Below are 14,923 nucleotides of genomic sequence, written 5' to 3' on the forward strand. Positions count from 1 at the left end.
TGTGTGTATGTGTGGTGTGGTGTAATCTGCAGAGCAATGCGTGGTGGTGTGTGGTGGTGGTGTGTGTAATGTGTGGTGTGGTGTAATCTGCAGAGCAATGCGTGGTGGTGTGTGGTGGTGGTGTGTGTAATGTGTGGTGTGGTGTAATCTGCAGAGCAATGCGTGGTGGTGTATGGTGGTGGTGTGTGTAATGTGTGGTGAGGTGTAATCTGCAGAGCAATGCGTGGTGGTGTATGGTGGTGGTGTGTGTAATGTGTGGTGTGGTGTAATCTGCAGAGCAATGCGTGGTGGTGTGTGGTGGTGGTGTGTGTAATGTGTGGTGAGGTGTAATCTACAGAGCAATGCGTGGTGGTGTGTGGTGGTGGTGTGTGTAATGTGTGGTGTGGTGTAATCTGCAGAGCAATGCGTGGTGGTGTATGGTGGTGGTGTGTGTAATGTGTGGTGTAATGAGGTGTATGGTGTGACATGTGGCGTGGCATGGCTCGGTTTGTACTGCTAGGCCCCTGATAAACCATGGTACAAAATAACGTGAACACAACACTCAGAAACTGCATGGAAATTAGTCGGCAGTTTGTCTGATCCCCTCCATGCCAAGCTCCAGACAGGCAAGGTAATAACAATTACTATGGTATGATGTGGTTGGGGTTCAAACCACCATTCTTCAGCTGTCCTGACAGATGCTGTCCACTGAACAATGGCAGCCAATTCATGCATAAGTATGCATGTGGTGTGTGCCTGAATGTTGTGCATGTGTGTGTCTGAGTGTCTTCATTCTCTTTGGCTGCCAGTATACTTTTATGTGCCTGAATGTTGATGTATACATCTGTACCAAGAAGTTGGTCTAGTTCTTTGTGTCACTTAACTGCATGTGCGTGTGGGCCTTACATGTCAGAATGCTGTGTAACAACACATCAGGTTCTATTCTGTTTGCATGGATATCATCCAGTATGTGAGCCAGTGAGCTGATCTCGGTAGGCTAGAGTTGATCTCCGAGCATCTGTATTTTACCCAGTAACCAATGTGTGAGCAAGATAGAGAGTTAATCTAAATGTATATGAGCCAAAACGTAACTGTTTAAGACAGCATGTGGCAATGACTGTTTCTGTTAGTGTATGTATCACTGACTGCACTGATGTGTTTCAGAGCAAGTGACAGAACTGTATTGGTCTACACTTAGTGGAATCTCATGTAAAGATTCTGTTACACTGATATGTCCAAAGATCTCAGATAGCAGATGTTTGGGCCAGATGTCTTCTTTCACAATAACATTTCCAGTGCATACACGAGTACGATCAGGCAGGTACTTAAGTTATTTTAATCTGTCCTCAACACATATAGATATGTATACGTGAACAGCTTAGTTAAAGAACAATCAAATGTAGCATTTTGGAACAAATTTCACAATTCTAAATACCCATTTAAAACATTACCCCGTATCCTTTTTACCTGATCACAAGCACTGCTATAATAAAAAAATTTATGTTAAAATAATTTATTTTCAAACTTATAGTGAAAATGTATTTATCTGGTAAAGATCCAATTATTAACAAACCTGGTTGTCGAAGTGAGTGAAGCATCAAAGTACATTGTGTATATTCAAACAGTAAGTAAGTATGGTTTTATGCCCCTTTTAGCAATATTCCAGTTACATCACAGGGGTGGAAATAACCCATTGACTGACGCCCCAGGCTAGTGCTTTTTTCTGTCGGGCAAGCTAATTTGCATATCACACTGTACCAGTGTCCAGTTGACATTCCATTATTAATTATGTTGTTTATTTAAATAATCAACATGAAAATCGGCTAGTATGGTGGAAAAAATATCAGGGCAAGTTATTTAACAAGTGCCTCTGTACTGGTGTACATCAGCAATTCAAGAATTACCAGAATTACAAGAACCACAAAAAGGCTCCACCAATGTGGGGAATCAAACCATGATCTCCAGCGTGATGAGAAAGACATTAAATGCAAATCTATCCCACCACCCTAACGAAACATGAAACAAGAAATGGATCCACAGCTACATTTGCCAACACATAAAATCTCTTAGTACACGTAAAGTAACCAGCTAGACTATACATTCCATTCCAAATTCTATCCAGTTTACAGTATATCATTATTACAGCCGAGGACAACATTCCCGTAATTCCCTACGACATACGTATGATGAAGTCATGTCTGTCTACTGATGCAGATACATCGTGAGACAATTACCTACTTTTCAACACTGATGAACAGATCACTTCTAGAGTTTCAAGCAGTTCTACAGACATCAGACCAAATTTTCGCAGAGGTATCAAAACTTTTTCTCATCACGTTTGAAAATTTGTTTCTTGAAAGCAATCCTTCAGCTACATTATAAGTTTGATATCAAACATTCTCAGTTCTTGGAGGGTTCTTTACACTATATATTCTTGTGAGCAAACTCTGGAAATCTGGACTTCTGCTTACATATTTATCATATTTTGAAATCAGATTACCATAATTCATCAATTAAATGCCCCGACATATGTTTCTTTCTTCATCCCCGGTGCTTAATCACAAAGACATAATAGAAGTCTTTGCATAAGAATCTTAAAAAATACCCAGCCTTTGATCAAGGCTTGAAGTTTAATTGCTACCCATTTTTTATTTGAGGCCTGGCTTTTAATCAAGAAAATATGTTGAAAGATTAAGTCATGTGAGAAACATAATGGAAAACTGTAATATTGTAGAGATGTAGAACTCATCCCACCGAAATTATCAGTGAGAGCGACTGGCTGTAAAATGTATCATTATGAGATGAAACTATCACGAAATACACCCTCTTGGGACCTGTAAATGCTCTAGTTTCACATCATTCCCTTTTTCGGCAGATTCAGTCTTAAGAGAAGAGCCCCCAACCCCTACCTAAGAAACCACTTTAAAATGTCTGAATGATCAAAGCTCTTCAAAGTGTATGGTGAAGGTTTACAGTTTTCTGAAATTGGAATTTCAAGCAAACATTTGGACAAAACCATACAGATGTAGTCCTAACTTTAGTATGAGTATATTTTATGCCACTTTCAGCAATATTCTGGCAGTATTATGGCAGTGACACCAGCAATGGGATTCATATATTGTACCCATGTGGGAAATCAAATGTGGGCCATGGACATGATGAGCAAACACTTTAACCGCTTGGCTACCTCACCGTCCACAACTTCTTTAAGGATAATGGGGCAGAATATTCATCTGATATTGAATAACTCCATTTTGAACATGCCACTCACATAATCTCAAAATGCAAAAAACCAGCAAAACAGCTCTTTCTTTCTAGGAATTGGAGAATGAGAAGTTTTATAACATACAATCAATATCTGCAATATTCAATTAGACCATAGACACTTGGAAGAATAATCTGTTCTCCTAAAGAACTTGGAAATGTGAGATGGTGATGCTAAGGGAGTGAGTTTAGTTGTACGTCACTTTTAGCAATGTTCAAGCAATATCATAGCAGAGGACACCAGAAATGGGCCTCACACATTGTTCCCATGTGGGAAAGAGAACCCGGGTCCTATGTGTGATGAGCAAATGTTTTAACCAGTAGGCTACCACACCACCCCAATTGATGTCAGAGGTACAGCCTTGCAAATTAAGCCAACATCATTCCATGCCCAGCTCTGCTCTTCAATTACAAGAAAAGACAGATTACCAAATACCATCTGAACAACACAGAAGATAGATATATCCATCCTGCTTCCCTTCAACACTTTATTCATGGGGGTCAATGAAGTATATCAACTTCTGCAATAAGGAGATCAACATTTCAGAGTGTATTCTTCCTCCTTCATCCGAGTCCTCCTATTACATAAGTCACCATCAATAAACATCTTTATGGGTATGAGTTCTAAATGCCATGCAAGCATATTATCTGATGTATTTCCATCCGAAGTTCTACGCCTGAATTCTTGTCTAAAACCCCACTTCACCACGACCTCATGAGCACCAACTTCATATATAACGATTAACTATGACATATAAAAAATAATAGGGGATATTCCCTTCTCCATGCATACCACTAACCAGTGCCATAAAAAATGAGAAAAAGTAATACATATCCATACAGATAAAGTAAATTGTCACATTTTCCCTCAATCTCTCTTCATCATCTGTTTCTTCATCAGCTTCATCATTTGCATTTTATCCAATATCCCCTATCTTTTTTAATGATATAGTTTGGGAAGGCTAAATTTAATTACTTGTCCTTGCCACCAAATTACAATGACAGATATGAGAAATGTATGCATAAAATTGACCACTTTTCTTCAGACGTTTTATAACAATCAGTTCTGAAGCGAAAATACTGTAACATATTACACATAAACAAAAATGAACAGCTACATGCATCAGTATGTAGGAAAACAGTTACTATTTACAAAGGGTACATGGATGAATAAAAATGAATTCCAAACACTTATCAAAAATACCAGCAAAACTATCTGAAAATGACCTATCAACACTTGTTCAGACACACAAATACAAGCCTGGTTTTACAAAATGTAGCAATATTCAAGGATACACCAGAAATGGGTTTCACTGTACAAATGCTTTAAACTTGAGGCTATATCATCATCCCTATGGCAGGAACAAAACAGGTTCTTCTTTGTGAATCAACTCCATCGGATCAGGTAAACACTTTGTGAAAATGTACAAACAATTAGTCACTTCATACAGCATGGCAGTGAAAATTATGACACAGGTAAAACAAAAACTGGTTCTGGCAACTTTTTTGGAAAATAAAACTATCCTCAAAGGCAAAAGAAACATTGTCAGAGATTGCGTAGACATCCATTGGCTTGTTGACCTTGATCTCCTGTTACCCCAGCTATGGCTACGGTGTTGAGAAAACATGTTAATGATTTCCATTCAAATTGTCAGTTAATGCCTGAATGCATGGCTATCTCCTGATGCATATGTATTTCCACTTCAATGTCATGTTTGTGTAAACTGTTCCCTTTCCACACACAAAAACATTTCTAACCACAATCTCAAACAATACTCTATTAGGCAAAACAGACTATATGACCACAATTCATGTTTTCCTCAAACTTCACTTCACTTGTATATTTAATTATAAAAAAAAGGTTCAAATACTCCATTAATATTTAAATGTCATTCCCAATACTACGATGTTTCTTTTGCCTTTCAATATATATTCTGAAACGTTTTGGATATTGCCATGCACCCATTAAATGCCAAGATGTATTGTTAAACAAATTAAGTTTAGTTTTACACATTTTCAGCAATATTGCAACTATATCATGGCAGAGGACATCAGAAATGGACACTAGAAATTGTACCCATGAAGGGAATCAGGTTTCAATGTGAGAAGCAAACATTCTACCCACTGGGTTATCTCACCCCTCCAAATAAATCAAGATAAAAGGTCATTAGGGTACTTTGACATTGATGCTAATATTATAGCTCTACAATGAACCAATGTGGTCATTAATCGCAGTGAACCTAGTGATATTGCCCTAAAAAATCCTACACTTGCCAAGAAAACTATCTTGCAGATTCTAGTCTACCTATCTCCAGACAGGATAGAAAGATTCCTTGCACAACCAAAACATCTTTTGTAAATAGAATCCTAATTACCTCACAGTCTATGGGAGATTTGATGCTCTTACACATTAGGCAAATATTAGGTGGGTGTGAATGTATGACATATCGAACATCCGCCGCTCAGGAAAAACTAGTCTTAATTTGGTAAGTAGACCCAATCAGTAAATGTCATGAAGTGAGGGCGTGTTTGCAGGACAAAATGTCACCATCGTCAACACATTTGTCATCTGGTGAAACTTATCAAAGCCATTCGGGAAACTTATTGTAAAAATGAACAGTGTTAACTTAATTCAGGTCGATATCATGCCACTCCTTCACCACCAACAGACATGACAGTGGGATCAGCAAGAAGGTTCATCTTGATATTGCTCTCCCAATGAGAGGCCTTAGTTATCATTTGTAAGCAGCTAGGATATCTGCACAAGATCATCCATCTACATTCAAGAACAGACATTGCAATGAATCAGATTGGTTGCATTACACAATAGCATTCTTCGAACAAAATCACACCATTCTCCCATTACAAGAACTGAACTTGTCTTCAGAGCAAACAGAAGATGCTTGTACCATATGGCTAAACCCATATTTCCAGCCAAAAAAACTCTTGGTAAATCCCTTGCTGTAGACATATTCCTGTATGCAAAATATAACACGCCTTGTTTGCACTTGTTATGACAGACAACATGAATAATATCAAATGACATTGTTTGTCAAGCCTGAACAGAATACAATGGTTCTGTGTTCAGAGAAGTCACATCTGCATAGTTTCTATCCATTCACAAATTCCAAAACGTTAGGGACTGAGAAACTACATCACGTACATAAAACACATACTCTATGCGTCATAAGAAAACAATCTGTGCATGATATACATGAGACTTCAGATGCACTAACGTAGTGAAAATCCAAAAATGTTTGAAAAACTTTATCACAACTCAGTTCTTCTTTATTGTTGTTCTTTTTTATGACCTATGTTATAAACAGTCCCAACCACTGAAGCGTGTACACATTTGCAAAATGTCTCATAATATTTCTACTTTATCTACCAGCAGCAGATATCTGACCTATTACGCACCAGGAACATGCTCCTTACATGCTGACTTAGCCATGTCTAGAGTAGCAGGCTCAATATCATCATTCCACTTGATCTACTACCTGACAATTATACACCACCGTCAGTGAGCTTAGCAACATAAGGAGCACTGCCTGCATCAAGAGTCATCCTACTAAACTACAGCTCAGTGACCTGTGGTTGTGTATGGGAGTCATCTTAACACACAACATCATCCATTATAATATATTACCTGTTTCAATACATCCACACATAATATATAATACCGCCCATGTGAAACACACATTGCAGGATACACTGCGGGGCACACTGCAGGGCCTGTTGCAGGGCACGTAGCACCTTGTTACTGATCTGGGGGGCGGACACAGGTTTTTGAGAATGGAGGGTTGCACACTTAATTTTCACTTGTTTCCACAAGCGTTTCTTTGGTCATTTACTAAATTTACTGAACAAAAGGTGGGTGCACCCCTCTGGACCCGTATATACTGATAACTGCAACATATTGACATGCTTAGTTGTGGAAATTCAATTTGCTGGAGAACATCAAATAAAATTTAAGCATCAAACCCAAGATTAACATAGCATGTGGCTGAAATAAATCCCCATCTCTCTGGCCCCATCAAGTTTTCTTCTTGCAGGGGCAGATAACTCAAATAGTTCAAATTGCCATGGCAATATTTATTTCTACTTTAGCAATTGCATTTTCAAAAAAAAGTCAAAATGAATTACATTTGTACTGATGTGTGCATGCCACGAGGTGCTTGATTTTAAAAGAAACACAAATAACAGCTAAGAGCACTTGAAGAAAAATATTTTTCAAGACATAAATCTATTCTGTTGTTGTTTTCTGGACAGTAACTGCTGACAGTGGTGCTTAACATTCCAGGAGGGACATATAATGATTTGTCAACAGCTTACAATTCTCCTAATGTATTGTCTTCAGTTTTATTCTGATTAGCAGCAATGATGAAATTGCTCCCCATGGAATTCCGGCTCTCAATCAGCAGACTGGAGTTTGTCTTCACATCCTGGCCTGACAATGAAATGCTTGTAACATGAATCCCTAAGGAGTTAACTGAAGTTTGTTGGATGTAAGACATTTGCAGTGTCACTAGACTAAGCTAACTTGGCTGAAGCACTTGAGACTGGAAACAGAGTAGGTTAATCAATTTATGACTTACAAATGTCAGGACATTTGTAGTAATTTAATACAGAAAGGATATATATATTATGTTCAGCGCTTTCATTTCTTTTGAAAAATGTGAATATACACATGAAACTAATGATACATTTTGATGATGCAGCATTCCTTTAGGTACTCGTGGTGATGCTGGGTAGTGAGGTGAAATGAGATTTAATGTTGAGGTCAAGACATTTGAACTTAAATTAGATACACATTTCTTCATGGGCTTAAATTAGCTTTCATGACTTTCAGCTACTAGATATATATGACTGATTGATGGATGGATCGACTGATCGCTTTAATCTAGTTTTATGCCACTTTTAACAATATTCCAGCATATTCTAGGGACACCAGAAATGGGCTTCACACATTTCACCAATATGGGGAAATGAACGCAGGTCTTTGGTATCATGAACAAGTGCTTTAACCCCAAGGCTGCCCCAGAGAATGTGCTTGAGAAAAGTATGGTTTACCGATAGTGAGACAGTGATATTCTGCTTCTCACCCTGGCAATATAACGACACTAGAAATAGGCTCAACTGATTGTGCTCCTTCTACAAAACACTTGGTATTTGTGAGACGAGGCGGCTTCTGTAACCACTTGGCTATCCAACATGGCCCCTTATCAATAGTACATTTACCATTCTCAGAAAATCTGTCTGGAAACAAGATGTCTGTTTCTAATCTTACAATCATAGAACAAAACAAATGGTCTTGGTAACCATAACAACTGAATTTTGTATGTCATATTCAATAAAATGTTCAGAGGTATATTGTGTTCAAGTTTCAGAGTTAAAACGTGTTTTAGACATTTATCTAATCATGTCTGTGGTGCTTGTTTGCTTGGTTTGTATTTAAAGTTGTTCAACATTAAAGCAATAATTAATCAACTCTGGACCAGACAATCCAATAAGCGGGATTGCAGATACTGACCTATGTCACTGGCTTATAACAATAATCAAATAACAAGCCAACAACTCTGACCACCTACTCCTCTTGGTGGCCTTTGTGACCAGTGCAGCTTGCTTGGACATACCTTTTCTATCCTCAATCCCCACAAGATGAATACTTCAGAACAGAAGTTATAAAACAGACAGATATGGAAGAAACGGAAGGCAAGCAGAAGATGCTCAGCAAGGAGAAGACAACATCTTGCATGAACACTGCTACCAACTCTAGATGTGTCATCATGGTCATTGGTTCATTTTGAGAAGTGACTGCATAATAAATGCACAAACAGTTCTGATGACCTGTACCCAGTCTATTTTATCACCAGAAAAATATAGGCTTAACCCTAGCCATAAGCAGTATACTCTTGAACCAGAAAATGTCGTTATCAAAGTGATAATGGTTTCAAAATATAGACAGCTGAAATATTCACACTGACCCAAATAAGCTGCATAGATGTACAAATGATTCATGTCTCAGGTGTACAGTGTTACAGGACCCAGACTGTAAAGGTCCTCCAGCTGACAGAAAGACTGCAATACGATATTCAAAGCTATACTTACTAGCCATTACAGCATCTGAATCTGACCCAGAATTCCCTTTCTGAAAGTGCATTATAAACAGGTAAAAGTGAATTTACATTTAAGTCGCTTTTAGCAATACTCCAGCAATATCACAGCAGGGGACACCAGAAATGGACTTCACACACTGTACCCAAGTGGGGAATAAAGCATAGACTTTGGTATTACTAGCTAATGGTTTTACCTTTAGACTACCCCACCTACACTAAATAAAACTGACACAACAGTACATCATTATACAAAATCTTACAAAAAATCAATCTAATGATAACAATAGTTTTATCAAAGATTCCTGTAAATCTGAGAGCACAACCAACAGATTCTCATCTCTCCATTACTAACTGAAAGAAACCAAATGAAAAACATAATGGAATGCAAACATGAGTCGACCTACAGAGGCAAAAAATCATATTCAAATATTAATCCTAATGCACTTCAACATGTCACTGTATTCAGGTTTTCCCTGAGGCAAAGAATCACATCCCACATGCGTATCTCTCTGCTTGGATAATATCCACCGTTAGTTCGCAAGAGCACAGATGCTGGGATGATTGCAAGTAATCTGGGTAGTGATCATTTGTTTATTCAACTGCATAAAGTTCAATTCAAACAATGAAATCCCCACTTACAATACACATAGAGCCCCTCACTGACTTGGTGTTTTATTTGCTGTTGATGAGTGATATTCATTAACAAAAGCCCATGGATATCTTGAGGTAAATTCTTGACACTCTCCAGTCACTTGTGACCCTTTGAACTGTCTTCGAGATATATTTGTTCTAGATGGATGGTCACATATCAACAAACTGTTTTCGCAATGGAAATACCTTGATCATGATATCACAACAATGATAGGTCGAACTGTTCAATAAGCACCTAAACCAGGTTCACTGTTTCTCAATGTATATTTATGGAACAGATCTGATGCATTGCGTTTTCTCACCAATATGACATTGTTCATGAGTATCTATGAGTTGGTGGGTGAGTGAGTGAGTGTAGTTGTTGTGTGCTGCTTCTAGAAACATTTCAGCAACATCATGGCGGGTGACAACAAAAATGGGCTTCAGTAATTGTACCCATATGGGATCATCCGCATGACAAGGGAACGCCTAAATCACCCCAAGTGAGTGAGTGAGTGAGTGAGTCCTTAAAGGACAGCATTTCAGTCACATGAAGCCATGTACTAATTGTGAGAGAATAGCCCAGTCCTTCACTTGAGAGAAAATGGCACAGTCAGACAAAGAAAAATGACTACAAATGTGAAGAGTTCAAACAGATAAGCAAATCCTGAGTAACGGAAGGTATTTTGCCAAGTGAGCGGCCACACCTCGAGGTCAAAGCACTTGTCATGACTGTACATGACATTAACACACTCCCATGAGTCAGCCATAATTGACCATGTATTCTGGGGGTGTAATTCTTCCTGCTGACAAGCATATAAGTCAACAGTTAAAAGTCAACACATCATCCTGAAATAACCTTGTCTCAAGAATGCAGAAATTCTGCTATTTCGTAAACAGATTTCTTACAACTGATTGCTAAAAGTGGCAATGAACAAAATGTCAGAGCAGCCATCTTGAATCTAGTATCAAAAGCAATAATTTTAACTTGTAAATAATTCCAAAACTGTTGCTACGTGCTACCTCACATCTCACAGTGTCAACTCACTTATACAACATAGCTTGAAAATATTGAAACTGTTATTCCTTCAGAACAGTAACATAAACAGGCATTCTAAATCACCTAGAGTCTTAGCTTGACCCTTAAAATTGATATCAAATGGTATGCTGGGTGCATAAGACAGACCATGAACCTTTGTATATGTACTCATCATGGTCAGTCATTGGAAACAGAGCATCTATAAATCGTCATTTAGTTACACAAGTTAATCTGGTTATGACTCTGTCTTGTAATAAAGCATGCATACTAGTTTGACTAGTTTGTAACATAGTGTATTAATTTTACTCAAAATGTCATTAACACTGTTTATAATGAGTGTCCTTCCGATACATGCATTTACATTTTTCAAACAAAGTGTACATTACAGGAAAAGGATATGCACATATTGTTTGTTCCTTTAGGAGATATATTTGTTGTTAGTGGATCACATGTCAACTAACGGTTTTCATGATGCGAATAGTGAATCCCTGAATCCGCAGTGGTGAGAGTGAAAATTGTTCACGATGTTATCAGTCCATGTATATTATGATATTCACTAGTAGTATCCCATATGCTCGTAGATTTGACATTATTAAGGAAAACTTCTAATACACATCATATGCCAGTTGTTAAAATTATTTAAAGAATCACAACTTCCTTAAAACCCTTCAGTCAACACATACTTAAAGAAGCCTTCATAAATAAAATTACAAATGTCAACATATGATCCCCCAAAGTGCTGTCCTTCTCCTCTCAAACTTTTAACAAACGAGAACTTAACTTCCTTAAACACCTTCAATCAACACATACTTGAAGAAGACTTCAACTATATAAATAAAATCACAAATGTTAACATATGACCAAAAAAAGTTGCCTTTCTCCTCCAAACTCCTCATAGGTGAGAAGTTTTTCATCACAGATATATATAGCCACACCATGACCGTGGCTCGACAGCTTGTACCTGGTGACTGAGCGACAGCCCTCAACAAATACACATGGCCTCATTTTGGTGCTCCTGGCCCCCCTTTAGTTTACTCAGTGTGGGTGATCTAAACCTTACATGACACACCAAGCTGAAATGTATAAGATTCTCAAAGGATTTGGGTGTTAGAGAAGGTATTGAAAAATATGGGCATACCAAAATCACATGTTCATGTGTGAACGGTTCATGCCCTAAAATAGTTCGAAAGGTGAAATCCTGTAACCTGTGGGAGTGCATAGCACAGATTGTGAATTTGTGTCTCAACCATGTCTAGACAGATTGTAACAAATGTTGGGTATTTATTTTTGGCATTTCAGGTGGATTATCAGACGTGACTATAGACCTTTTACACCCAAATTCACATTACAATGTTATTAACAGGCATTGATGTATTTTTCATATGTAAATTATTTTGAAATAAACTTTCAGTGTCCAAAATATGGAATATATATATGAAAATACATATGTAACAAAGCCTGTTTGATCTTGAACATTATCTTTCAAAGAAAATAATAAAAAAGAGAGTAAAATTCAAAACACATCAAAGGGTCATTTTCGCATGAGAAACTTTTAGAAACAAAGTTTGATGTGGCAACAATGCATGGTAAATCATAACACATTGTGTGTTAAAAGTTCTATCACCGGTGGATGTGTTGTATATCACACACGTCACGGAAGCATAACGTCAGCTGAGGTAAAGATAATATTCTGAACAGATAATTTTCTGTCACACGGGTATAGAGTTGACGCAACATGACTGCAAACTTACCTTGTCTGTTTCGAGGTGGTGTTTCAAGGATTTCTCGTGTTGGTTATGGTGTGTTTTCGCATGATGCTTATGCTCTCTTTTCACCCTCCTCGCGTCACAGACGACAACGATGGCAATTAATGCCACAACCAACCAACAACGCATTTTCGATTCTGAGATTGGTGTTCTCAGAATGTAAAATTCCAACTTGACAGCTGACAACACCAACACTTACACAGGAGACCCCGACACTGAATACGCTGTTACACCGGCTCCACGAGGCGGATCAGTCTACTCTGTAGGGGTGTCGGGTTATCGCTGATAAGATAATCTCGACACAGCGCGACAGTTTCACATGCTACATAATGTCCATGTTATGCTGAATTACATGTCATGGTGTTCACGAGATCGAAACCCAACGTTTTCGGAAATTATCAGAAATTATTGATTTGTCACAAACCTCCGCTCCCTAAAACCGTGAATGGAATTTAGTAGTAAAGCTAGGCATGCAGCGACCTCTGATGCGAGGAATGACCGGTTTTGGGGAAGTAATTCTCAGAGCTGCTTACGTCTTAACTGTTTTTTAAACCAAGACGCAATGCACATTTTATACCATGACTTCACATTTCATCAATACAACTAGGATGTTTATTTTTCAGTGTGTCTTCAGTTTGTTACCGAATTACGTTGGACATTGACATACCACCACATCCACAATGAATTAATTTCTTCCTCTATTTGATACTTTTTTATAATGCAGTTTTTAATTAATGATGTATCTACATAAAATAATCTTATTTATTACCCACATTCATTGCACTTGTCTAATTGAAAACAAATTAACAACTTTAAAGAAAACCACCTACTGTATGTTTTACACAGAACGAATGCAGAACGAATGTTATCTTTCTTTAGAAATATCTATACCACTAAAACATAAGTAGGACGTGTGTAAACACGAAGTGTTCATTTGAAAAACCCACTTAACATCCCAACTTGTGATAGACATTTTCAACATTTGAAACACCGATTTTAAAAAACTGCATGTGCCAAGGGCAAAAGTTCGATCAATTTCATGGCACAAAGAGGACAATTGGATTTTTTAATCCTTTTTTCGCTTCCGTGTAAAACTAATTTGTATCGAACCAACGAGATCAAACACATCGTAAGTTTTAATGAAGAGTATGGAGCACCTGTTGACGACATTACTCGTTCACGAGGACACGAGGTAAATATATACATTTCAGCTTTAAGAGTGACTCGGTGGTGTTGAGCCGCTCCTACCATGTTCCCTCGGAAAGTGGGTCATTAATGGGTCGGTGGTGGCGCTGTTGCAGCTGTCTGACTTATATATGTCTTCTACAGTCAACGTGTAACACTAGCGTGTTACTTTCCTTTGCAATAGCGTTAGTGAGTGGGCTTGGATTTTCGCCGCTTTTAACAATATTCCAGCAGTATCACAGCGGAAATGGGCTCCACACATTGCCCCCCCTGTGTGGCATCGAACCTGGTCTTCGACGTGACGAGCTAACGCTTTAACAACTAGGCTACCCACCGCTCCTGTTGTGACGGTAAGATCTACTCTTGGCACAAGTCTACAAGTCTGTCAGTTGGGCTTTAACATGTTTGAGTGTGTGTGTTGTTGTTGTTGTTGTTTTTGCATTCAGCAATAGTCCAGCCTTATAATGGCAGCTTGTAAATCTCCAAGTGGACCAGTGGTCGATATTGTGAACAACTGACCACGCAGTTATAAAATGACAACACAACCGAGCTTGCTTGAAAACGATGTCAGTATCTACACAGAAATGTCTCATCCATTGCAGTAAAGAAGTTGTCTATCCATAAATAAATCCCCCCTCTTCATCATACCAGCTGCAAAATGCAAAGAAGTTCCGGCAGAGAACGTCCATGGTTCTAAAAAACACCGACGTCGTAAATTTCAGGAAGATGGTAAACGTCAGCGTTGTGCATGGGAGGCAGATGTAGCCTGTCACCATCAGCTGAGCTTTTTTTTAAAACCATACACTGTCCGTTCATTGTTTGAGACTGACAGTGGATGATCCAGTGCATTTTGTCTTTCTTATCTTGGGATATAACTGTGTTAGTGTGCTGTATTAAACCCCCCTTCGAACAGCATTCTCTGTATGTTACAGACACATTGTGAA

General features: G+C 38.2%; 1 protein-coding gene across 1 annotated transcript in view; it reads right to left on the bottom strand.

Moving 5' to 3' along the window:
• Positions 1-13,282, bottom strand: part of LOC137284919 (proteoglycan Cow-like) — a 59,639-nt gene extending 46,357 nt beyond the window's left edge. Inside the window, exon 1 of the mRNA XM_067816966.1 lies at positions 12,780-13,282. Coding sequence (XP_067673067.1) covers positions 12,780-12,923 — 144 coding nt within the window. The 5' untranslated portion in view covers positions 12,924-13,282. The remainder of the gene's footprint in view (positions 1-12,779) is intronic.
• Positions 13,283-14,923: the final 1,641 nt, after the last annotated feature.

Source organism: Haliotis asinina, chromosome 5 (assembly GCF_037392515.1).
Source record: "Haliotis asinina isolate JCU_RB_2024 chromosome 5, JCU_Hal_asi_v2, whole genome shotgun sequence".
NCBI classification, from domain to species: Eukaryota; Metazoa; Mollusca; class Gastropoda; order Lepetellida; family Haliotidae; genus Haliotis; species Haliotis asinina.